Source organism: Manis pentadactyla, chromosome 16, assembly GCF_030020395.1.
Source record: "Manis pentadactyla isolate mManPen7 chromosome 16, mManPen7.hap1, whole genome shotgun sequence".
NCBI lineage: Eukaryota > Metazoa > Chordata > Mammalia > Pholidota > Manidae > Manis > Manis pentadactyla.
The window spans coordinates 49,251,133-49,276,219 of NC_080034.1; the positions used below are offsets into that span (position 1 = coordinate 49,251,133).

General features: G+C 42.9%; 1 protein-coding gene and 1 non-coding gene across 2 annotated transcripts in view; one reads left to right on the plus strand and one right to left on the minus strand.

The window, feature by feature from the left end:
* Positions 1-1,476: 1,476 nt before the first annotated feature.
* On the plus strand, positions 1,477-1,550 carry TRNAT-AGU (transfer RNA threonine (anticodon AGU)). The gene has a single exon. It is a non-coding gene; the product is annotated as a tRNA-Thr (tRNA).
* Positions 1,551-19,116: 17,566 nt separating this feature from the next.
* Positions 19,117-25,087, minus strand: part of LOC118911498 (uncharacterized) — a 32,671-nt gene continuing 26,700 nt past the window's right edge. Inside the window, exons 7-11 of the mRNA XM_036883698.2 lie at positions 23,028-23,306; positions 22,074-22,223; positions 21,574-21,594; positions 21,453-21,479; positions 19,117-21,033 (exon numbers count right to left, since the gene is read on the minus strand). Coding sequence (XP_036739593.2) covers positions 20,360-21,033; positions 21,453-21,479; positions 21,574-21,594; positions 22,074-22,223; positions 23,028-23,306 — 1,151 coding nt within the window. The 3' untranslated portion in view covers positions 19,117-20,359. The remainder of the gene's footprint in view (positions 21,034-21,452; positions 21,480-21,573; positions 21,595-22,073; positions 22,224-23,027; positions 23,307-25,087) is intronic.

The following is a 25,087-nucleotide window of genomic DNA, read 5'->3' on the forward strand; positions in this document are numbered from 1 at the left end:
TTTATTATGCTAATCATTTATAATCATGTGTAAGATTCACTTTAAAATGCTAAATGGTCCAGGCCTATGTGCTGTCTTTCCTCCTTCAGATCTGATGAAGTGATTTTGCAAACTGGGCAAACTAATTTAGCATGCAGGCCCAGCCATAAACAACACAGTAAAAGGCAAGAAGGATTCCACCTTTAAGACAAGATTTCATTTTAATACCCAAGAAGTTAAGACGTTAGAAATTCTTAACTTACCCTTTAGCAAACAATACCTCAGCCCACCTTGGGGGCTGAGCATGTGGCCTTGTTCCATATGGCTCCAGACCAAGATGCTGGTATCTCAGGGAGAAATCATCGGAGCAGGAAGTTGCTTGTGTTAAGTTAATTCTAAATATTCAGGGACCACTGTGTAAGTCCACACCCCTAAACTTTTTTTCATGTTCTCAAAAATGCTCAACTGCCTATAAAACCCCCTAGACAATGCATCACCCAGGACTCTCTTTTCCCCTCCTGATGTGAGCCAAGAGCTCTGTCCTTTCGCTTTATCTCTAGATAAAAACCTTGCTCTCCTATGGTGAGTGTTTATGAAGCTCATTTTTCGGCTTCATTAACAAGAACCCCTGCATCATTTTCACACCTATGGTAACAATTTGTAAACTCTGGAGTTTCACCAAAGCCCTTTGTTCAAATTATATTCCCAAGGACCGATTTATTTTACACAGAATAGAATAAATTGATAACAGTAACAAATACACAAGTCCTCATGACAATATATAAATTCTTGTGAATGCTCTCAATTTGACATCTTAATCAAAAGATGTCAAAGACATCTTGATCCTTTGGATACATTTTAGGATAAGAAAGCTAGTCTCTGTAGGAGAAGGGATAGTCTTCTCTTTTCAAGACTAGGTTTTAATTATGAAGTTTTGCATTTTTAAGGTGCACCTCTGGAAATCCTTTAGTTAACATTATGAGCAAAGAAGAAGGCAGGGAGAACCTAATTTTAGGAAAGAAATGGAGTAAGGAAGACTAATTTTAATTAAAAACCGTGAAATAAAGAACATACAACAGCTTGTTTCCGGCAGAGACCAGTTCTTGGTGCTGGAAGTGTTCTGGTGTAAATGTGTTACAAGGTCCGGAGGAGTGTTTTCGTGTAAATAGGTCTTTCCCCTTGCCTAGGTCACATTTCACTCAAGAAAGCAGAAGCCCCAGAACTCTTGCCCTTCAGGACAGTTTCTCTAAGACTCCTCTGGAGCGCTGCGGGGATTCAGGTTCTATCCCGTGTTTCACTCGCTCCACCCCTGACCGAAGGGGACTGTTTTCCTAAAGCTGCGCCGTTTCTTAGGTCTTCGGGAAGAAGCGGAGGTTCATTTGTAGGATCTGCGGAAGCATTCGGGATTTTCTTGGCTCTCAACAATGAGAAAGTAAATACACAGAACAGTAATAATCACCACTTTTCTAAGTTCGCTTGGCGACAGGGGCTCGTGCTGGCTCCGTGGCTTAGCTGGTTAAAGCGCCTGTCTAGTAAACAGGAGATCCTGGGTTCGAATCCCAGCGGGGCCTTTTGTGGTTTTCTATGGTCAAAAAAAAAAAGACATGATGAAAACGTAAACTTTCCTTGTGGAGTTTCACCCAAGTCTTATATATAGATCTGAGGGTGGACTCTTTTGTTGTTTACAAAATAGGCAAGATGTAATATTTTTTCATAAAATATACAAGGAGTAGGGAAAGCAGAAGGCAAAGTCACCAGATCTAAACTACAAGCAACATCTTAATCTCCGGTCATTCTATTCTCTTTCCTGGGAAACTCCCAAACGTTGCAGTCTCACAGACTGCAGGCAACATTTTTAGAAAGATCAACTTCTGATTAATTAGTTGATGATTTATCAATCATTGTCAGTCAATGATTGATAAATGTGTTGTTGAGAGGGCTGCAGCATCTCAGTTTATAGCAGCCATCACACAACACAAACTGTAAATAACTTAATTAGAAGGTGGTCTTGTGCTCAGAGTTGTTTTTTTTATTTGAAAGGAAAATCAAAGAGAAAACAAAAACTTGTTACAGTAATTTCGGAAAAGAACTCTTAGGGAGAAGCATCCATTTTATTGCATATCACAGAATGGATAGCCCACTAGAACAGGGTGACTCAAAGAACTCTAGGAAGGGCTGAGGTGCTTTCTCCCAAACTCTCCAAGAGGCAGGAAGAAAAAATGATTAAGTGGGAAAGTCTGGAGGTTTACTCATAGCTGGGTCCCTTTACATAGAAACGCGAGGAAATGGAACGGTCTGTGGTTACCAGCCTTTCCACTCATCTCCCAAGACCAAGACCCCACCACCACCTGGCACAGAAAACTCCACCAGCCTGGCTTTTACCTTCGGGGTACATTATTTCATGTAGATGGTCAAGGGTTGAAGCAAGGGAGAGGGAACAGACAGAATAATTCAGACTGTCCATGATCATGAAACAGATTTATCCTATTTACTGGCTTTGTGATAAGTTATGTGAAACTAATATTCACTATCCAAGTTTTGAATTCAAAATATAGGCATTGTATGTTAATATTTGTAACTAACTATTAATGCTCAAGATAAGCAGGCTGGACATCAGGAAACCTGAATCTGAAGGATATTTCTGGAGATGTTACTAAAAATGAACTTCTATGTGTCTAAATCAACCTACCCGGATCCCGCGTCCTGGGTTCTGTTCTGAAGTGTAAAATTTGTAAACTGTCAGACTCTTATGACCTGCAATTCATTCCTGCCATATATCAAGGAAAATTTTACACAGCTTCCTAATGGATTATGTAAGAATACGTTCGTTAATGGCACCTTTATTTGTGGTGGGAAGGCGCTGGTCCCACTCTGCGAGTCATCCCCGGGTGAGTGGGTGGACACACACTGCAGATCTCTACGCAGCAATTAAAAGCAGTTGGTCTAGATGTGCATACAGCGAATAGATAAGCCTCAAAACCGTGATGTGAAAGGAATAAAGTAAAAATAGAATGCGATATGTGAAACAGAGCCATTTATGTAAATTAAAAATACAAGCACTGAAACAAAAATACATGTTCTTTTTTTTTTTGTATAAAATTCTTCAAGCAGAAAGAAAAGGATGACGTTTCTACAGTGATTTCTTATGCGGGTGGCTGATGGGAACTGAGATGGAAGAACGGCATTAAAAAGGAATCTACAGGTAATAAAACAAAAGAGGGGCACTGCCCCCATCAGTGATGGTAATTGAGGAGTAAAATTCATTTCGTTCTTTGAATGTGAAGGAGGGACAGACAACCAGAGAAAAAGGAGATGAGATTAAAATTACTGGGTCTTCAATAGTCGTCTTGGTACAGAGAGCTTTCAATTTTCAAAAATTGATCATTCCGTGGTTGAAATAGGAAAAGATATAAGCAGCTGATAGCCGACAACTACCAGGAGTGAGACTGAAACCTACTCCTCGCTTCCAGAGGAGTCTGCGACGTAAACGTAGTGCCTTAGACCACTCAGTTACCCTAACTGTTCTCTTCTAAGGTTGGATCAGAATTTATTTGTATCTATCTATACACTGTTCGACTTCTTTCAAGATATGTGAATTCTTCTGTTGAAAATTAAAAGCATCATTTCATGAGCTACCTTGGATGCCTACTCAGGGTGGAAGAGCGAATAGGGCTTGGGTTGCCGGGGCCTCTGGTGAGGCGTCTTCTGTGTGAGTTCGGCATCGATCCAACCTGTCCCGAGAGGGCCACCTCAGGTCTGGACACCCGATAATAAAGGTATTATCTCTCCACTCTCGGCAGAATACTAGTTAAATAATTGGACCAGTGTTGCTAGAATTGCCTTCCTTAAATTTATACTTCTCCCAGGAGCACTTAGGTTATTCTAGTGGAGAGCTGGCTGATGGCCTGCACTTAGGTGCTCGATAAATTCTGTTACCCTTGAAATTGGTCTAAGAGGTTCTTATTCTGAGTTTATCTAGCGGTACACTGAGGACTTGCAGACTTTTTTGTATGGATATTATATTGCAATAAATAGCTTAAAAAGTTAAAAATGGGCGAGTATTTTCTGGATCTACTAAACCCGGTACAGGAAGCCCTTGATACCAGGCCTGTAATGCAGCAACTTTCTAAACATACATAACTGTCTGGAGCCATCTATTTCAGGTCTTCTTAGCAAGTGTTTGCAGTCAGGATTCTGGGGTAGGAATATCACTGCCCGGAAGTTGAGGAACCTGAGCTTTGAGTTCCAAACAGAACTAGAACTAGTCTGTTAACTGCTTGAAGAATTTTATACAAGTCATTTTGTTTCTGTCGACCTGAGAAACTGTTTTCTGAGGCATTGTCCAGTTTTATCTGAGTTGAGTTAATGAAATACAATGCTTAATCTCTTAAATTAAGCATCAAACCCCCATCCCCAAGGAACCAGTTAGATGCAAAATCTCAGTCCCACCCAAAACTACTCAATCAGATATTTTGGAGATGGAGTCCAGCAATCTGTGTTAGGCAAGCTCTCCCCGGGATTCTGAGGCATGCTCACAGTTGAGAATCACTGGCTTAAAGTACAATAACCCTGTGATTCTTAACAGAGAAACTCTCTGACATTAGCAGGAAGTGAAATGTGAAAGCATATAGATAATGCCTTTCATAATCTTCTAGGGCAGTGACTCTCTCCAGGGGAGATGTTTAAGTGCACCATCTTCTTCACCTCAGACCAATTGAATTAGAATATCTGTGGGTTCCACCTGAGAATGGCATTTGTTAAGGGTTCTATATTCCACCAGGTGATTCTAATGTGCTCCCAGGTTGAGATCATTGTTTCAGGGTTTATAGAGAGAGGTTGAATCTTTCTTTTAAAGGTAAGGTGCAGCCACATTAAAAGAAGTGTTCAGGGCTCTGATGCAAGATATTTGTAGAACATGGAGCAGTCCAAAGCACAGTTTACAATTAATGTTCATAAGGCTGATTATATATGTTTCCACCTTGTCTTGCCAATGGGTTTCAGCCCTGGGCAAGTTTGCTATGGATTCAATGTGACCAAAGAAATTGACAGCAAAACATTCTTTGGGGTGAGAGGGTTTAATTACCTGGCTTGTTTTCCTGGTAGTAGGTTGCGCACTAGAGTCTCTGCCTCCTCCCAGAGCACTGGGCCAAGCTCTCTATATTGTACAATAATAGCTAATTGCCTGCAGGTGTGGAAGTGGTAGCTTAGCAAAAGGCCAGTTACATCATCAGGTGGTTTAAGTTCAGTGAGGATCCTGGCCATAGGAATCCCAACTTCCCCACACTCCACCCCTCCAGAATTCTCACCTTACAATCTACACACTTTCAATCTTCCACAAAGGTCCCTGTGCAAGAAAGCTGGAGCATTGTAACCAGATTCCACAATAGTAACAGAGGATAACAACAACTTAGAGATAATAACAAAAATTATAATAATCCTCAAGTCAAAGGAGGTTCCTAATAACAAAAATTATAATAATCTTCAAGCCAGAGGAAGTTCCCAATCCACAAAGACTTAAGGGGCAATAAGACACAAGTTTTAATGCCATCAACATAAGCAAATCTTGTCCATCAGGTAGGATGCATGCAAGAGAGTGGTCCTGTGATAGGACTGTAGCAGGAAGGCGGTCCCTTCCAGGTCTAGTATACCATACTTTTACTTCTTTCCCCGTAGAGGTTACTGAAGGGTCTATATATAGTGCTACTGGAGGTGCATGCACTGGCCATAATGATAAAACAAAACTCCCTGGTAAGATGCTCCTACCTTCTGGCCATTCAGGATATACTACTGTGATCTTTGGCAGCCACTCTGCTGTTATTCCAGGAATACACAGGAAACCAGCTTCCAGGCCTTGTCCCCAAGGTGCCAGGAGAGCCAGCCATCATTGGTCCATGTGTCGAAAGGTCCAAGGCCACTTCTACTCAGTGGAGTCTCCGGGGTACAGTGCAGTTGGTGCTGGCAGCAAGATGTTATTCTGGTGGCCAAACCTCGGCTTCAGTGATTCTTCCTTGGTTTGTACTTGCAGTTGTAAAGGGGAGGCAGCCATATGTGTTAACATGTCTACAGGGCTCAGGGCCCCCTTTTGCGGTCTCTCGTTCAAATGCTGTAGCACAGTACATAGGTGGACTGACCATCTCCACAGACTATTGGTATCTGACTTTAGTCTGGATTTTAACAAGCATTGTGCCTCTCTATCATGCCTGTTGTGGTAGGATTGTATGGCACATGAAACTTCCATTTGATTCCCAGCTGTTGCACCCATTCTTGCAGTGTATGTCCAGTAAAATGCATGCCCTGATTACTCTCAATTACCAGTGGTCGGCCATAGGCAGCAAAGAGATGCTCCAGGCCTCTTTTGGTTGTCTGCTGGTCTGCACAATGAGAAGGAAAAGCAACCAGAAGTCCACAAGCTGTGTCCACACAAGTCATCACATACCAATATCCTTCTGACACAGGTAGAGGCCCAATATAGTCTATCTGTCACCCAACGAGGGGTATAGGACCTTTAGCTATTGTCCCATGTTGTTGTGAAAGTCGGTGTAAGCCCCTTTTGGAGCACACAACACACTCCTGCCGGACTCTACTAACTTCTTCAAAGGTCAAAGGTAAGCCCCACCGACGGGCTATGGCCCACATTGTCTTTTGCCCTGCATGCCACAAACCCTAATGTATGCACTGGGCTACATCAGAGGCAGGCTTTACTTCTAACCAAGGAATGGTATTTGGGCCAATCTATCTGCTTCATCATTTCCTGGGGATGCCAGTGACAAATGACCTTGCACATACTATACTGTAATTGTTTTAGTCTGACCGCAGGCCCATAAGTCTTGCCCCCAAAATGGTCATTGACCAACCAGCCAGTTGGCATGGTAGCAGGTTGGTAGCCACAGGATCAAGCCCCGATAGACAGCCCAGCTGTCAGTGCGGACAACTATAGAGGAGGGCTCCTGGATGATCACAAGCCACACAGCCCACAACTCTGCCCATTGGCTGCTCTTCCCCTCACCATCTTCATCCATATTGTCTCAGTCTTAGGATGGAAAGCTATGGCCCTCCATTTTGGGGGCTACCCATGGCTGGAGCCATCTGTGTACCATGTATCTTCGGGTAGAGGGGCTCTTCCCTCCCAATAGGGACTCTCTGCTACTAATGGTTCAGAAGCAAGTTCTTCCTGCTTTTCACTAGTATATGTCACCAGCCCCAACAAGCACTGGAGTTCTTCACTCAAGGGGCTACTATAGAGGGCACTACACTGCTGTAGGTAAGCACTCTACTTGGCTAGTGTGGGTGTTTGTGCCACACCATTGCTTGGCTTTGGGTCAAGTCTCGTACCCACCTCAAGATGGGATAGGTGGTTACCTTTATCGGAGCCATTCCAGTGATGGGTTCTGTAGCCAGCAAGGCATGATACATGGCAGCCAGTTGTTTTTCTATCAAAGTGTATCGTACCTCTGTTGCTATCCAGAGTTGTGACCAGAATCCAATAGGTTGGCAAGTTCATTCGAGCCGCTGCCAGAGACCCCAGCCATAACTGTCTTCAGTCACATGAACATCCAGCTCACAGGGCCTTGATGGGTCTATCATACTTAAGGCCTGCATGGCCTTGACTGCCCATTTTGCTGTAGTAAAGGAAGATGCACATGTCTCATTCCAGTCCCACCTGAGGCCCTTTCATACCAACCAGTATAAGGCCTTCAGAATTTGTGCCAAGTGTGGGATAAACACTCTCCAGTAGCCTAGAAGACCCAGAAACTCCTGTAGCAATGCTACAGTTGTGGGGGTAGGAAAGTCCTGGACTTTATCTATAACTGCTTCTGGTATCACTTGGTCTTACCCGACCAGATGACCCCCAAGAATTTGACAGACAAACCAGGTCCCTGAACCTTGGTGCTGTTCACAGCCCATCCTTTCTCCTGTAGATGTTGCAGCAGTTTAGGTGCTGCACCTTCTAGATCTGAATAAGAATTGGATGTGAGCATGACATCATCAGTATAATGGTACAGCCATACTGTTGGCAGTTTCTCCCATGTAGCCAAGTCCTGGGCTACAAGTCCATGACAGATGGTGGGGTTGTGGAGGTATCCCTGTGGAAGGATGGTAAAAGTCCATTGCTGTCCTTCCCATGTGAAGGCAAACTGTTCCTAACTTTCCTGCTCAATGTCAATGGAAAAGAAGGCATTAGCAATATCTACTACATAATGGTATGTTCCTAGTTCATGGCTGAGGGTATCCATCAGGACTGCAATAGAGGGGACAGCAGCATGCATATGGGATATGACTTTATCCAGTTCTCTGTAATCCAAGTCATATGCCAGGAGCCATCTGCCTTTTTTTTACTGGCTACCCTGGTGAATTGAAAGGAGTATGGGTGGGCTTTATAATACCCACCTTTTCCAGCTCCTGGAGAGTTTCTCCAATCTCTTTATGTCCTTCAGACAGTTTATATTGTTTGGTATTAATTACCTGCCATGGCACAGGCAAAGCTACGGGCAGGTGCCTAGCATGTCCCCTTAGAACTGCCTTCACCACATGTACTCTCAGTCTGAACTCACCTGCAGTGGTCTGCAACCATAGACCCTGCAGGATGTCAATCCCCAAAATATACTCAGGGATAGGAGATATATACACGGTATACTCTTGTGGGGGTAGATGCCCTATTCCTAAAGGGATCTGGGTGTTTTTCACTCAGCCTTACCCCGTATCCACCTATGATAGTGGGGGTCCCGGGGAACCACTCAGGGTTACCATGAATCAGTGAACATTCAGCACCAGTGTCCACCAGAGCCAGGACACATTGTATGTTCACTGGGGACCAATGGATAGCTATTTCAACATGTGGCCTCCTGTTTCCCCCCTGGTCCCTCAGGGAAGATACCTTGACCTTCCCCTCAGTCAAACCATGTTCCCCAATCACCTTCCTGTGTGGGCACAAGTGAGGTTGGCTTGCTCTCCAGCAGGAAGTCTTGTAAACACACAGGCTGGACTCATGGTTCTGTCTCTGACCTCTGCCTCTTTGGTCTTAATGATTGGAACTGCTGCTCTGGTTTCAGCTGTTGCCATAGCTCTAGTAAGATCCTGTTTGACTTCCCATATAATTTCCTTCTATCTGCTCTTGCCTGTATTAAATCAACCCACATCTGGGTCCTCATAGCCTTCATGGGGCCCTTTAAATTCTTCTTGTGAATAGCAGATCTTATTTCTTTCTGTGTTCTCATTGCTTCAGCCTCTCCTAAGTCTGCTAGTGTACAGGTCACCTTGCTTATGGGATGCCGTAAGTGAGGTGAAAGAATGGCCACTAGAGACCCAAAGAGGGATGTAGGAGCCATTTGATGCACAATATTTCTCATCCCAGTAGTAAAAAATCTCCTCATCTGGGCCATAATTTTCTGGACTATAGATGACATTTCTTATGCCTAGCTCTCATAACACCTCTTAGAGCTCAGTATACGACTGCTATCTAACAGGAGAGGATGGCAGATCACCCAGATTGGGCCACACAGCACTAAGTGCAGCCATAAGTCAATCAAGGAGGGAGTGACTCCTTGGGGTCTGATGTGCATTTTGTAATTGCTGCCTCAAGGTGGGCTGGACTGTCAGGGAAGCCAGCTTTCCCTTCTCTGATCCTGACAAAACAATTCCATTCACCCCTAAGTCCCACAGACACAGGAGCCAAGCTGATATTGAATCTGAGGGCTTCTGCCTAAACTGGGAGCCTATATCCACCAGCTCTGCCTGAGTATAGGGGCAGAGCATAGAGTGCTCCATGACCTGGGTAGGAGGCTGCTCCTCTCTTTGGGGAACTTTTAGCTGCTGGGTCTTTATTTTCTTTTCAATCACTGGGTGTGCTTTCAGTACAGGAGGGGTCAGTGCCTCTGGCACCACCCCTTCATCCTTCTCCAGCTCCTCCATTTCTGGGGCCGATGGCACCTTTCTCTCCCTTCCCCCCATGCCTCCTCTGCTACAACCTTTATCTTTTCTACTGTGCCTCACAGCAATGCTAGCTCCATCTTCAGCAGCTCTCTTACCTTCACCTCAATCCTTTACAGCTGGCATTCTTGTGCCATCTCTGCCTGTGCTTCCTTCAAGAGTTCATCTCTTTCCTTGATGGCCTTTTCTTCCTTCAGAGCACCTGGCAGTGCTGCCATCTCATTGTGTAAGGAATCTTTTACCTCTTCAATGTCACCTTGCTACCAGTGTTCTCATGCTGACTCCTCTCGCATCAATGCCATTTCCTTCTTCAGAGAATCCACAGAAGTTTGCAACTCACATTTTCATGCTGCCATTTCTTGGGTCTTTTTCTGGAGCATGTCCTTCTTTTCTGTAGACTTTATTAATACTGTGAGAAGCAGCCAACCCACAGTCCCTGCTGCCTCACTCACAGTCTGTCTTGAGACCTATTTGCTATACCAAGGGCTACCTCTACTGCCTCAGGTGTTACCACCACATGCCTCCAGTCCTGGGGTGGGGCCGAGTCCTCTAGGAGGCAAGCCACCTCAGACCACACACCCATTGGGGGATAATCCACTGTCTCCCCATTCACAGGGGTAGCCCACTGAAGCACCCCTCCCATAAGGGCAGCCTGTCTTTTTCCTTGGTTAACAATGGATCCTGCCAACTGTGCCAATTGTTTTGCCAATGTGTTTCAGCCCCGGGCAATTTCACTATGGATTCAATGTGACCAAAGAAATTGACAGCAAAACATTCTTTGGGGTGAAAGGGCTTATTAGTCAGCTTGTTCTCCCAATGGTAGGTCGAGTAATAGAGTCTCTGCCTCCACCCACAGCACTGGGCTGAGCTCTCTATATAGTACAATAATAGCTTATTGCATAAAGGTGTGGAAGTGGTAGCCTAGCAACAGGCCAGTTACATCAGCAGGTGGTTTAAGTTCAGTGAGGATCCTGGCCATAGGAACCCCAACTTCCCCACACACCTACTCTGGGCTGTGTCAGTGGGAATCACTGGAGATTCCTAGAGATGATCATAACAAAAGGAAGGGTGTTTCCTGGTGCCTGAAATGCTGGAGCTCAAACTTTCTGGAAGGTAAGATGGAAAGAGTCTAAAGAGAATGTTAAAATGCGATTGTTGGAGAGGTTGTACAGGAGGCCATTGTATGTGAGCATTTTATGAAGTCAAATATATATCTCAGCAATGCAGATAACCTTTCTAAGTTGTAGAAGTCCAGTAACATTCAAAGTCTAGGATAAAATGAAGAATGACTCTAGAAAAGTTAAAGGCCAGAGAAAGTGAAGATCCCCAGAGGAAGAACAAATAGAAGCTTCATGAGAAGTATGAGGAAAATTGAAGTTCCTATGGCCAGGATCCTCATCTGAACCTAAATTACTTGATAATGTAATTGGCCTACTGCTTCCACACCTGTAAGCAATAAGCTATTATTGACTGAGTCACTATATATAGAGCTCTGTCCAGTGAGGAGGAGGATTACAGACTTGTAAACTGTTGAATGCAGATGTAATTATAGTGCTCGATCTATTGCCAGGAGAACAAGCCAGGTAATAAACCCTTTTATGGCAAGAATGTTCCATTGTCATTCCTTGGTTTCACTGAATCCATAGTGAACTTGCCCAGAGCTGAAGCCCATTGGCAAGACAAGAAGATTAATTGACCGAGAGGAGCAGTACTTTCTTTCAACTCTTCACTCATGAAGTCAATCTTTCACAAATGAATGTACCTAACAGTGATACAAGAGAGAGAGAGCAAGATCATGAGGAGTTTGAGAATAAAGAAGCATTGTGGTTAAAACATGTGGTTTAGAAGAGCAAAGGAAGTGAGTGTACATACAAATTTTTGAGGCAAGCTGTTTTCTAGTGAATGTGCAGTGTTTACCTCAGTCAGAGGATGAAAGAGCTCAGGCCAGATAAAATACAGGATACCCAGTTAAAGTAGTATGGATAAAATGAGAGTTCCTGTGGCCAGGATTCTCACCTGGCCCTGGTTGACTAGCTCACTGCACACATGTGGGCAATACATGGCTGTTGACTCTATATAAAGAGCTCTGCCCAGTGCTCTGGGTGTGACATGGTGGCAGGGCTGCAAGGCTGCAGGACAGCAGAGCAGAGGCTGGCGTGGTGGCAGCACTGAGGACAGAGCCCCAGAAGATGGCTGTGCAGGACGACTGTGCAGAGAGGCCCAGAGGATGGTTGTGCGGACAGAGGGGCCCAGAGGCAGAGACTGGCTTGCTGCATACAGACTCGCTCTGAGTGATTGGGATTCTAGAGACTGACCTGCCACCTGGAAGTAAAGTTGGGTATAACCCTTTCACCCCCAAAGAGCCGTTCTGCTATCAATTTTCTTTGGTCACATTGAATCCATAGCAAACTTGCCTGGGGCTGAAACCCATTGGCAGGACAAGTAGAATTTCAGATAAACAATGAATAATTTATTACTATAAAGTATGTCCCATATGGACATATTTTTATGTGCTAAATCTGTTGATCTGACCTATTCTCAAAGAGGCTGAGACAATAAAGGTCCAACTGCTAGGTGTGGTTTGGTTTATCCCCACATATATCTGGGAAACACTCAGCAGCCATCTCTTTCCAGTAGGTCTCCATACTAGTACTGACCTCCAAGTTAGTTCCAAACTTCCATGAGCTTGGAGCATACTGATAACTTAATCTCTCAACTGATATTTATTCAGTAACTAGTATGTGTCAAGCAGCTTTCTTTCTTTGCAGTGAAACAAAACTCCTGCTGTCATGGACACCTATCTCTATGAAGACAGACAATAAAGAAAACAAATAAGCTTGTCATTGCAAGCAGTGGTAAATGCTTCGAAGAAAAATAGGGCAGAATGAAGGGTCAGAAAGTAGTGGAGCAGGGGTGGGAATGCAGGGCTATTTTACAGAAGATGTTTGAGTAGAAACTCAAATGAAATGAAGAATGAGATATACAAATATCCAGGGGGCAGGCACAACAAGGGCAAAGGACTTGATGTAATCATTCTTATGAGCAATAAAAAGCCTGTTGTGTCTGTGGGAGAGTACAGAGCAAGTGGAAAGAGCTTGGGTTGCAGAGGTAGCCAAGGACCAGTTGGTACAGAAGGGTCTGAGCTTTATCCTGTCTGCACTGGGAAGCAACAGAAGGATTTGAGGGATATAACCTGATTTTTCTTTAAAAACAATATTCTGACCATTGTATGGATAGTTGGTCATAGAGGCATGAGTTGAAGCAGATGTTATTCAAAAGTCCAGTAAGATATGATGATGGCTTAGACCAGAGAGCTAGTGGAGAATATCCAGGATATATTTTGAAGGCAGAACTGATAGAATTACTAATGGTTTGGAGATGGGCAATGAGATAGAAAGAGGAATTAGGCTTACTATACACTTTGGCTTAAAAAAAGGGGTGAATATGAGAGCCATTGACCGAGATGGGGAAGATGAAGTGAAGAGTAAATTCATCAGAGAGAATCCAAAGTTGTACTCTAGCCTGATAAATTTGAGATGCCTATTAGTTGCCTCAGAAGTAACACTGAAGAGTCACTGGGCTATGTAAGACCAGCCCAGAGGCCGTGTTGGGGCCAGAGACAAAGATTCTGAGTCATGAGCAGATAAGGTGGGAGTTAATATCATGGTAGATAGAGAAAAGAGTGCAGTCTTTGCCATGTTCCCAAAAGAATTAAAGGCTCAAAATGATAATATGCCATCAGCCACTTCAACTCAACAACTACAACAATGTAACAGTGTTTCACAGTAGTTATTAAAGTCCAAAGCCATTGGCCTGGCACTTGGTCATCTTCCAGTGCTGTCTGACTGTTTAAATGGAACTGGTGGCTACCCTGATCTCTCTCTCCTATAAGATCTTGACATCAGATTCTTACTTTATCCAGTGTAAGATCTTTCTTCGGTAGTCACTGGATGCTATTTTAGTTAGCTGTCACAGTTCTCTTACTTGTCACAAGGTACATTGCTCTGTAAGCCAACACAGGATCTGCTCAGCTTAGAGGATCATTTTGAAAGTTATTATCTGGACTGTGTGCTTTGTAGTGTAGTGATTCATACCATGGACTCTGGAGCCAGACAGCCTACAGTCAAATCCCAGCTTTACTGCTTGCCAACAGGTGATAGCATCCATCACATCTCTCTGAACCTCAGTCTCTTTGTCTATAAAATGGGGATTAGACTGGTACCAAGCTCCAGATGTCTGGAAAATGACATGAGTTACTGAATGTAAAACACGTGGGATGGACCTGGCATATAGTAAGTTCTCTGTTACTGTTAGCTACTACAATTATTCTCTGTTACTATTAGCTACTACAATTATTCTCTGTTGCTGTTAACAACTACAATTATGCATACTCAGTTGTCCCCAAAATGCATTTTGCACACTGATGAAAACTTGGGAGTACACATCTTGAGAGGTTCTTGGCATCGCTGCTGAGGTCTTCTGCCCCATATAGATATGTGATATTTCGAAGCAGACATCTAGTTTGTTGTCAAACTTAAAAGTGCATATGAATCACCTGGGGATGTTGGTAAAATGCAGTTTCTGATTCAGGAAGTCTGGGGTGTGGTTAAAAATTTTGTGATTCTAACAAGCTGGCCCAGGACAAGCATGAGTAACAATGTTCAAAAGTGTGCATGGCAGTAACATCATAAGAATCTCAGTTAATAAGAAATGCCAGTTTAAACAAAATCATTCAAGAGATCTAGCTTGGGAATCCTCAGCCTCTTACAAAGGCACCAAGGGTCATTTGCGGGGATGTATTAGTGATAGCTTCAGTTTTGAGTAAAAAAGTTTCAAACTAACTGTGGCTTGATCAAGATAAAGATGAACTTATTTTTCTCTTATGGAAAAATCAAGCTAGTAAGGAGACTTTGTTCAGACCCAGGTTTCTTCCAGTGGATTGTTCCACCACACATCTCTAGGTTGTTGCCTTCATCTGCATGTCTAAGACATCCTCTCATCCACAGTCCAAACAGCAGGATGCATGGAAGGAAGCACCAGATGTCTACCTTTAAAAGACACAACCTCCAAGTTGTACTGACGACTTGCTTTCACATTCCACTTGCTAGAACATAGTCATGTGGGTACACAAGCTGGGAGATGTTTTCATTCTGAGTGGCTGTGTATCCAGCTAAAATTTGAGTCCTAACAGTATGGGAGAAAGCAAAAATAGATTTGGGTGAAAACTACCAGTCTCTGCCATATGGGATAAAAAGAAGGACACTGCTCTCAAAAGGAAACTGGTTTTACCTTTCCCACAGATATATCATTCCACCTTCCATTAACTCATAATTGTCTTAAATTTCTTTTTATGTCCACATCTGTACCACAAAGAGTTTCTAACTGGTGTGAAAGGCTCCCCAAAGAGTAACCAGTTTAAGTTCACTGATACAAACAACTACAGATAGAGATTTACTTTTTAAGGAGAGGATACATTCAAATGTTGACTTTTGAGTGATGAGATTTAGATAATTTTTACTTTTTAAAATAAGCTTTAATGTGTATTCGAGAAAATAAGTTATTTCCATTTTAAATAAAAAAATAAGAGGCCAGAATAAATGTGGATGCAGTTGGGCAGGGGTTGTCAAAGGCTATTGCAAGAGGGAGATTTGATGAGGCATAAGTGCTGTCTGGAGGCAGAAGGGACAGATGAATTGGGATATGCAGAGACACAGCATGAAAAAGCCACTGTTGACTGGGGAAGATAGAAGATTATTTTTCTCTTAATCTGAATGTCTGGGCTCAATTATCTCCCTGAGATAATTAGAGGCTGTCTGTCTGTCTATTATTGTTTCAGTAGCATCGTATTTTTAATCTAGTCTTTACTTGTGGGTGAAAGGCTTTTGTTTCTGGTTTAAAGGGAAATCAGGCCTTGGAAATACTTCAGTAAGATATTTGCAGAGGTGGAAGACAGGCGTTTCTGGTGCTCCCAAAATCAAAGTCTCACTGATTCTGCCTCTTGTGATTAAGACAGGCTTTGTCAAGGCAATTAGCAAGGTGACATATCTTCTCTTTTAGATTTAGGAATAAAGCCAGAACTACCAAGATTGATCATTTCCTCCAGGCACTGGCACCTGATTCCAGCTCATGCTAGCTGATGAGCTCAAGGCTTATCGAGTAAGTTCTTCCTCAGGGGTGCCGCATGCAAAGAGGCTAGCACTGGGGAGAAAAAAAGGACACAGATGTTCCCTAAGAATCTACCACCAGCTCAGTACTGTGTCTGGTGACCATTTTGCCTGAAGATCATGGGGAAAAGGGAATGGCAGGGGAGTCTCAGAACTGATTAAAACCTGTGACTGTTTTTCTTTCTATTCTCAGAGATGGGTTCCTGTGGCAGCCCTGTCTCTTCTGGGTGAGATTTCACATGAACATTTCAGGATACACATTATATATTAAGCCAGCAAAGCACTCCCTGAAGTTCCCACATATTTAAAAGAAGTTTGGACTTTGGTTTTCTTTGACTTTCTAAAAGTACATTTGAACATAAATGAATACTTTTAAAATGGGGTAAGTGATGTTCTCCCAGGAGTACAGTGTAGTGTGGGCGGCATGGAGTAGGCAGTGTGGAGTGAGTAGTGTTTGAGGAAGCAGCAAGGGAAGGAGGACAGTGGGTGCTGGGGATCCATGCAGTGATGGAGGAAGGAGCCTTTCTGTCTGGTTCTCCAGGTACAGGTCCTTGGTTCAAGTAGAAGATGGCACACTCAGTTGCTTTTTTCTTCTCTTAACCCTCATTATGCCTAAGAATCTCCCTTGCCAATGGGTCTCACCTTGGTAATTTCTTTAAAGTTAGTTTAGTTTTCTAAATAGTTTTCTGAAGCTCTAGTCCCCAGAGGAATTTAATCTGTCCTATTCAACTGTGGTTTGCTCTGGAAAGATGTCTTAGATAGATAGCAAGGACTCCTTCTTTCAGGTCCTGGCTTGGGCACATACTATGTACTTATAGTCAAATCACTTAATTTCTTTTGACTGCATTTCCTTCATCTTTGAAAGTAGGAAGTTGGAGTAAATGTTGGGAATCATTTCTCATCCATAACATTTTCTTCTTGACCCCTTCCCAAAGTAAAATCTCTGTGGCCTCCTGATTTATAAGCCTGTATGGGGTTTCATTTTTAAATAATCTAGTAATACATCCATGGAAGTGTGATAATCTAGATATTGTTATGTAGATCTTGAACCGCAAGTTGGTAGGAAGACACCAAACTCAAAATCATAACCTAAAATCAAAACCTAAATGAAAGTGGGGCCTGGGAGCTAACCATGGCAAAAGATGAGTGATGGCATATGCTGTCATCATCATATTTCATTTGAAGTATAGTGAATGTGATGACAATAGACCTGTCTGGTGTTCAGAATTTCCACCTGTGATATAATGAGTTTTATATATTCAAATGACCAAATATGTATTTCCTAGGTATTTTTGGTCTTCACAGTTTCTGCAAACCCTGCAGAGTAAATGGGTGTTTTGTCATGTTAATGAGATTTTGGACCACCACCCAAGAGCAGGGGCTGGAGGTTGAATCAGCAAATGGCCAATAATTTAATTAATCATGAGTACTAATGAAGCCCTCACCAAAACCCAGGAGAGGAGCTCTGCTGTCTCTCTTCTCTGCCCTCTGCTTTGTCTGCTCTGCTCGACTGGATCCTGCTTCTTGGTTGGAGAGAGCTCTATGCTTGGGGAACCAGAACACCTCCATGTGCCACCAAGCTAGGCTCCAAGCTTCATGAAGATAGAAGCTCCTTTACTTGGGACCTTGCCCTATGTCTTTCTTCATCTAGCTGTTAACTTGTATCCTTTATGGTATCCTTTACTAAATTGGTAAAACTATAGTGTTTTCCTGAGTCCTGTGAGCCACTCTAGCAAATTAATTGAACCTAAGTGGGAGGTCATGGGAACCTCCAATCTGTAGCCAGTAGGTCAGAAGCACAGGGAACTGCCTGGGGCTTGAGACCCACATCTGGAGTAGAGGAGTGGAGGGCAGTCTTATAGGATGGAGCCCTTAACCTGGGAATCTGGTGCTGTCTCTGGGCAGTTAGTATCAGAATTAAGTTCTCCAACATGCTGCTGGTGTTTGAGAATTGCTTGTAAGTATGTGTGGGAAGACCCCCCTCCCACATATTTACACCCATTGGAATCAGGTTCGGATTTCTGAATGAAGTTATATTACTATTACTGCTGTGCCGTGCATAATACTGTTGCAGCTATACAAATATATGTAGGGAAAAAATAAACCATGGCATTTGGTGTCAGAGATGTTGCACCACCTAAGAGAGAATGTTTTGTTTTAATTTCTCATGATGCTCTGTGAAGGTAGCAGTTAACCTGAAATTTCAGAAAAGTTGGGTTTTAGCTTAATCATGAGAAATACAGTGTAGTGCAATAATGGAAATCATGTTAGTGTGAACATAGTTTGGAATTTGGGATTCTTGTTCAATAAGTAAGTCTTATTTTGATTTCTCAGCAGGAGGCATACACATGAGGTGATTTCCCCACCATTTGGTGAACCTTTGGAGACTCACATTCTGTCCCTTTGGACAGCAGAGTTGGTTGAATTGCATTAAAGTCAGATCCTCTATTTAAGGGAGCTGTTCCTCATCCTCACTTGGGGCAACATAGGGAGAAGTGGGCATCTTATTGAACTATGAGGGCCTTTAAGAACAAATCCATTAGGACCTCTGTATTCCTGTTTGAATTCAATTCCTTACTTGAATCCAGAATCCCTCTGTAACAGTGGCTTTTAAAGATCACCCAAGCCTTTTTTTTCCCAATTAAGGGGCATTACCGTAAAAAAATTCCCCAAATATTTCCTTCTCCTGGAAAAGTACTGTTAAAATTGGAAGAGGCAGCTTCACTAACCTATACCAGGAATCAATTTATATAACTTATACCTTTTTAGTAGTAGATAGATTCACTATCCAAACATAGGCTTAGGATAGGTAGCCTTCGACACTGTGCCATTTTATAAGTAGTTGGACCGTTATGGGACAACAGTCCCCCTGTGCTTTCTGCCCTGGTGAGCCCACTGCCATCAGGCCTGGGGATAGGTCTTAGATAAACAGAACCACACTTCTTTGGTTAACTGCCTTCCCACGCAGGTTTCTTTCCTCTGTTTTGTTTCAGTTCCACTTATTGGGATTAAGAAAAGAAGGTGCACAGGCTGCTTTCAGCAACCAGACTCACTTATTTATTGGATTAAGACCATGGGAGATATCTATCTTGGAAATTGGAAACATAGAATGGAAATGGAAGGTGTTAGCTTTGATAAATTTGCAGTCTTCGATAAATTTGCAAGATGAGCCAAGGGTATACAGAAAATATTAATACAAACAGGTAAAATCAATCTAGCTGTGCTGAGAGGGATGACACAACATTCAAGGGACCCTGAGGAGAAAGAACATGTAGAAAAGCTGTGTAGGGAGACAGTGAATAGTGGCATGGTGTGGAAATGGATGGCAGTTGAAGCTAATTGAAAGTGTGTTTAAGGGGTTTAAACCTAGTGTTGGGATGAAGGATGAGGGGGCATGAGGCTGAGATAGTGGCTGATAATGTGGTATCACTGAAGCATGATTCCTGAAAATGCCTCTGAAACAGAGACATTCTGGATCAGAAGGAAGATAAGAACTGGAACTTGTGGAGTCCGTAAGGTGGAATGACCTCCAGGCAAGGGAGAAAAAAGAGGGTGCAGAGAGGGAAACAGGGCCAAAGGCATGGCTTTAATACATCCCAAGTTTTGTCTAGAATTCTCTCCTCTATCACATCTTCTGTCTGAGCCCTATGCCCTATTCCTTTCATCTCTTCTCTACTCCCCCTTGTCAATTGCTCAGATCCCATAGAAGTAGGGCAAGTTGCCTCTACCCAATAGGACATGACTTAGAAAATGTGAGATACAGGCCCTGAAACTCTAGGGAAAAGCCAGGTGTTCATCACTGGCCTGGGCTCACCTCACTTTCCTCCAACACAGTGTCCCCTTCAAGTTCCTTTATGGGATTTCAGCCTTGGATCTTCCTTTCCAAGTATGCTTTGTGTTTTCTGCTTGCCTAAAACCTGTTCCTTTACCTACCCCTATTCTGGAAAACAAGATGTTTCTATCACACCCCATGCCAACCTAGCCTCATCTTGATCCCTGAGCTGTCCTTTGAGTTTGCTTCAAGTCCCTCCCTACAGGATTTGGCCTCAAGGGACAGGAGAACATTAGAAGCAGTTAAGAGTACCTCCTTGCTCCCAAGTATCACTGTAGAAACATGTCAGGAAGGTCTTATGTCCCACACTCTCTAGCGACAGCAACACAACCTTTCCAAGACTGATTAATCCCACCCAACAGGGAGAAATAGGCTAGGTGAAGCTGGCAGCTGGAGCCTCACAGGGGATGGAAGGGAAGGGTTAGGGCAAAGGAAAACAGTAGAGCTGGGATATTCTCTAAGGAGCCCCTTGGGTAGGCTGGATAGGGATTAGTTTAGAATGGAGGGTATCTGTATCCCCGGAGGCAGAGTCTTCCCCCATGGGGGATGGTGGGATCTCCTTAGAAAGGTCCTTGGTATTAGCAACTATTATGACTCCCTCAGGCCCATCAGTGATTGGGCAGATGGTCAGGGGCTTTTTACCACAGGACCACAGGCAGAAGAAGGGCCGGAGGGGACCAGAGAAAGAGTTGTTAGGGAAAGTATAAATATGGGATCCATCAGTCATATTGTAGAAGGAGATGTCTCCTGACTCATAGTCCAGGAAAATCCCAACCCGGCGGGGGGGGCCTGCCAATGGGAGAGGGGTCCGTTGTGGAGTGAGGGCCCAGTACCCATTTCCATACAACTCCACAGCCCAGAACCCATTCTCAGGGGTCATGGGGTCAAATCCTTTCTTCATCACATTCTCCCTACACACTCCGACTGCCCAGTCAGTCCTGTCTCCCACCTCCACCTCCCAGTAATGCCTCCCTGAGGTGAAGGCCTCACAACCCAACACACAAGGCCAGGAGTCAAATCTCTCTTGTTTCTCAGGCAGTTTCTGACGTGAATCTTCCAGTCGGACAGATTTTGAATCCTCATACAGAAAGAGGTGGGGATGGGCAGTGTCTGGATCCAGAGTCACATTAACTAGAGACACAGAGAAAGTGTTTATGAGCATCAGTGTATGTGAGCAGTTACAAGAACTATCCTTTCTTCTCCAAAGAAATAGAACACTGTTCTAGGATTTGACAGGTCTTCTCAGGAGGAGAGCAGTTTGGCTTGCTCAGCTGTCTCTATTCCCCTCTTTCATCAACAGCCACAGGGTGATATATCAGCTGACTGTCCCCAGTACTTAATAGAACCCTGTCAGAGGGGGCTTGTCTCCTAGCCATCTTCCAAGGACCTCATGTACCTCAAGAAAAATGTGGAGACAATTTGCCATCACTTTTCCCCTGTCTATGCTCATCACTGAAATATGTTAATGCTTTTATTTCCAAGTATTGTAGGCCTTCTGAATCCCTAGGGAATAGGTCCCCAGAGCCCTTGAGAAGTTCAAAACCACTGACCTGCATGCAGTGCAGCCTTTTTCCATTCTGCAACGAAAGAGAAAAAGATAGTCATTATTGATAGGTTTTATAATAGAGAGGAAACATTTGAGTGAAATAATGACAAGAATATAGAACTTACTGAACTCTTCCAGGAGTTTCTCTGGAAAACAAACAGAAATATTTTAATGACCTAATGCAGAGGACAAAATCGGTGTGAGAAACACACAAAGGAGTAACTGTTAAATTCATGACTATCTGATGACTGAAACATTACCAATAAATGAAGAACAAGGATTATGTTTTGTTTTCTAAGAAATATACAGGAAGTTCCTACTGGCGTGGGCTCAAATCTTTAACCATTACTGGGAAACTGAGTTAAAAGTGAGGATAAAATCTAAGGGTGAGTAGTAAACATAAGGTCTAATATCTCAGTTAGAATTGGGTTTGACTTCTCCTGTATCCCAAACCTTTGTTCTTCTTCATATTGGGTATCAGTGACTTCAGGAGCCTTGTAGTGCTGTCTAACTTTTAGAACCCTAGAATCAAATATTTTCTTAACTGGCAATCATCCTAAAGGACTTGGATCCAACCCCTCTTGGAAACTACTTGAAATCCAAGTAGCTGGATTCTGTGACTTACCTTTAGAGTTGAATTCATCCTTCCTCTGTCTGGATCTTTCCTTATATAGTCTCCAAGTGAAAAATATGGACCCAATTGTGAGAAGTCCTAGGACCATCAGGATGACAGCCACAGCTACCATCAAGGGAGTCAGCTTTAGGAAGAAGGGAGCTAAAACAAAATCCCCAAGAAGGACATTTGTTGAGAAACTGAGCAAGTTCAGCTCTATTCCTGATTTCATTACTCCCATGGCAAAAATAGTCTCTCCAATGCTACTCCAAGCTTTTCAAAAAAATTTTAATCTTAGATAGGAGAGAGCAGAGAAAGAGGAATGAAAGTGTACAGGAGTCATTTCAGGACAGGACCTATGCAATAAGGGATATAATGGACCAATTCATGTTACTACGGAAATTTCTCCTTAACTATCAATGCAGGATAGGAGCCAAGGGGATAAGGGAAGTAAATAAGGAAAGGGAAATATCACCTTTGTGTGCAACAGAATTTGACTTTATGGCTAAAGAATAAGGAAGGATTCCTGCCTGAAGCCAGAGGTACTGTGTGGGGAGAATAATGAGAAGATTTGCTTTCCTGACGACCATTGGAACCTATATAGAGCTCTGGCATGGGATATGGAGGAGAGAATGTTAAGGGTGGAAACCGAACTAACTTAGTCTTATTGTAACTCAAAAAGGGAAGACTCTGGGTCAGGAAGGTCCCTAGGGGCAAAGCTTCTCTAACTAAGATATACCTCCTCAGATGTAAAATCTGGAATTTCTATAAGATCTAGGTAGAGTTTATGACTTCAGAGTCTTTACTCTTCTGGGAAGTTGGTGGGTTTCCCTCAAGTCAATGGGCAGGAACTTAGGTGTGAAAAGTGGACAACTCTGCCCTGAGGTCATGGCTAAGCCATGGGTGTCCCAGGTGATGTGGCTCTGAAACTATGTCAAATAGGAACCTAGGACTAGTTTCACTGACCTGGTATGGAAATATCTACTTCTTTCTCTTGGCCAAGAAGGATGTTCTGGATACAGCAGGACACATTCCTTGTGGAGGTATCCCTGATAATCACGGAAGCTGCCACAGTGAACAGGCCTTCTTCATCCAGATTCCTAGACTCTGATGTGGATGGAAACTTCTCTCCTGGAGTTTTCCACTGCACCTGGGGCTCTGGGTACCATCCCACAGAGGTACACTCGAGCCAAATCTCTCCACTCTCTTTAACTTCCATATGGATATGAGGATCAGAGCCTAAAGCTGTGGAGAGAGAAGCTAGCCTTACTCTTTTAGTGGACACTCTTCTGGAAACCTTATAACCATAGGGTTTCATAGTTTCAGAAAGAGAAGCACAAGGGAACTGGGAATGAGAGGAACTCACCTCCATGTTTCATTGCACAAGGAAACTGAGGTATTGATAAAAGAAAATTTCATACATCTTATCAGAGACAGATGCCATATTAGGACTTAGTATTTGAAATGTGGGCAGGAGTTTGATGAGCAGACATTCAGTGCTAGTTCAGCCAACAGGGACAAAAAGACCAATGGCATATAGGTATGTTAGTGATCTAAACTGGGAGCTCCAGAGATGGGAGAGAGCTCTGTGGTTGAAAGTATTACAAGAAGGCTTTGGGGTGGAGGAGAACTAGTATTTGGGTATTTAAGGATGAACTGAGATGGAATATCTTTGAGGAAAGGGGGATTGGAGGTTCTTTGTACTGCAACTGTAGCTGACCATTGAAGTTTCTTTTTAGGAATTTTCTTAAGTGGATTCAAACTCATCTTCCCACTACACCATTACATCCTAACATAAATCAACATAAAGCTATTTTTCCTTTCTGCCTAGTTATTTTCTTACAATTCTATAGCGTACAGAAAAACACCAAGCTGCAGAGAGGAGTCCTTAAACACATGTCCATAACTTTTGGTTTAAATCCGTACTCCAAGTTTACATGTATATGTGAGAAAGTATATTTTCTTCATGAAAAAGACTGCCACTTTCAGCAGATTCTCAAAGGTGTGTATCACTCATAAAAGATAACATGACAGTTTTATGCTATCAGATCTCTAGGTTATATAATCAATCTTTAAGATACTGCCCTAAAAAGGAAATGCAGTTCTACATGGTGCTGCCATACAAGGCACCCTGTTATGAAGCAGGGACCCAGATTTCACCCATGTATTTTTCAAACTTCACCTTTATTAGAATATATTCATGAAAGGCAATATATCTGTATTATACACCTTGCAGAACAGTCTAAGGCACAGTAATAAAATCTTGTAAGTATATAATGCTTCTCAAATTGACAAACAATTTCTCATATAGTATCTAATTTTATTTCATCCTTAGAAAATCTTATTTGACAGATGTTTCCCCAGTTTTACACTGGAAATAAGGCTCAGAAAGAGATTTGTTTAATATCATCCACTAGTAAATGGGAAAGTCAGACCCCAATGCATACTTTCTTCCTGAATGCTTACTGTTTTCTTTATCGTTTCACGCTGTATTTTGGCTTGAAACCAAAAAAAGAAACAAGACAAAACTTTCTCTAGGTGGATCAAGAATGTTAACATACAGCCATGCTCTTTGATCTTTGGATATCAGTTCTTGGGTGCTAATCCATAAGGCAGCCTCAAAGCATACAATGGGGATGATCACCACAGCCTTATTGTAATGGGGAAAAACAGATAGAACTAAAATGTTCGGTTCGGGAACTTGATCAAGTAAATTATGATGTACCAATTGAAAAGGCTGCTATCCAGCCATTATACCTTACATTTATTTAATTAATAACATGGGGAAATGCTTAACCTAGAATTGAAAGGAAAGGACATAAATGAAAGAAAGCTCTACAAGAAAGACAATTCGCCACTCTCTTCCACTCAGTTCAAGCCCCCTTCCTACTCATCTCCCACTCTAGGCCTGCCAACCCCTTCCCATCTAAAAGGGATTTGGGGAGTGAATCTAATTGTTTCCAAAGGAACAGATCCATAGGAAAATATATCCTGAATAGGAGTCACTGGAGAAAGTCAAAACCCGT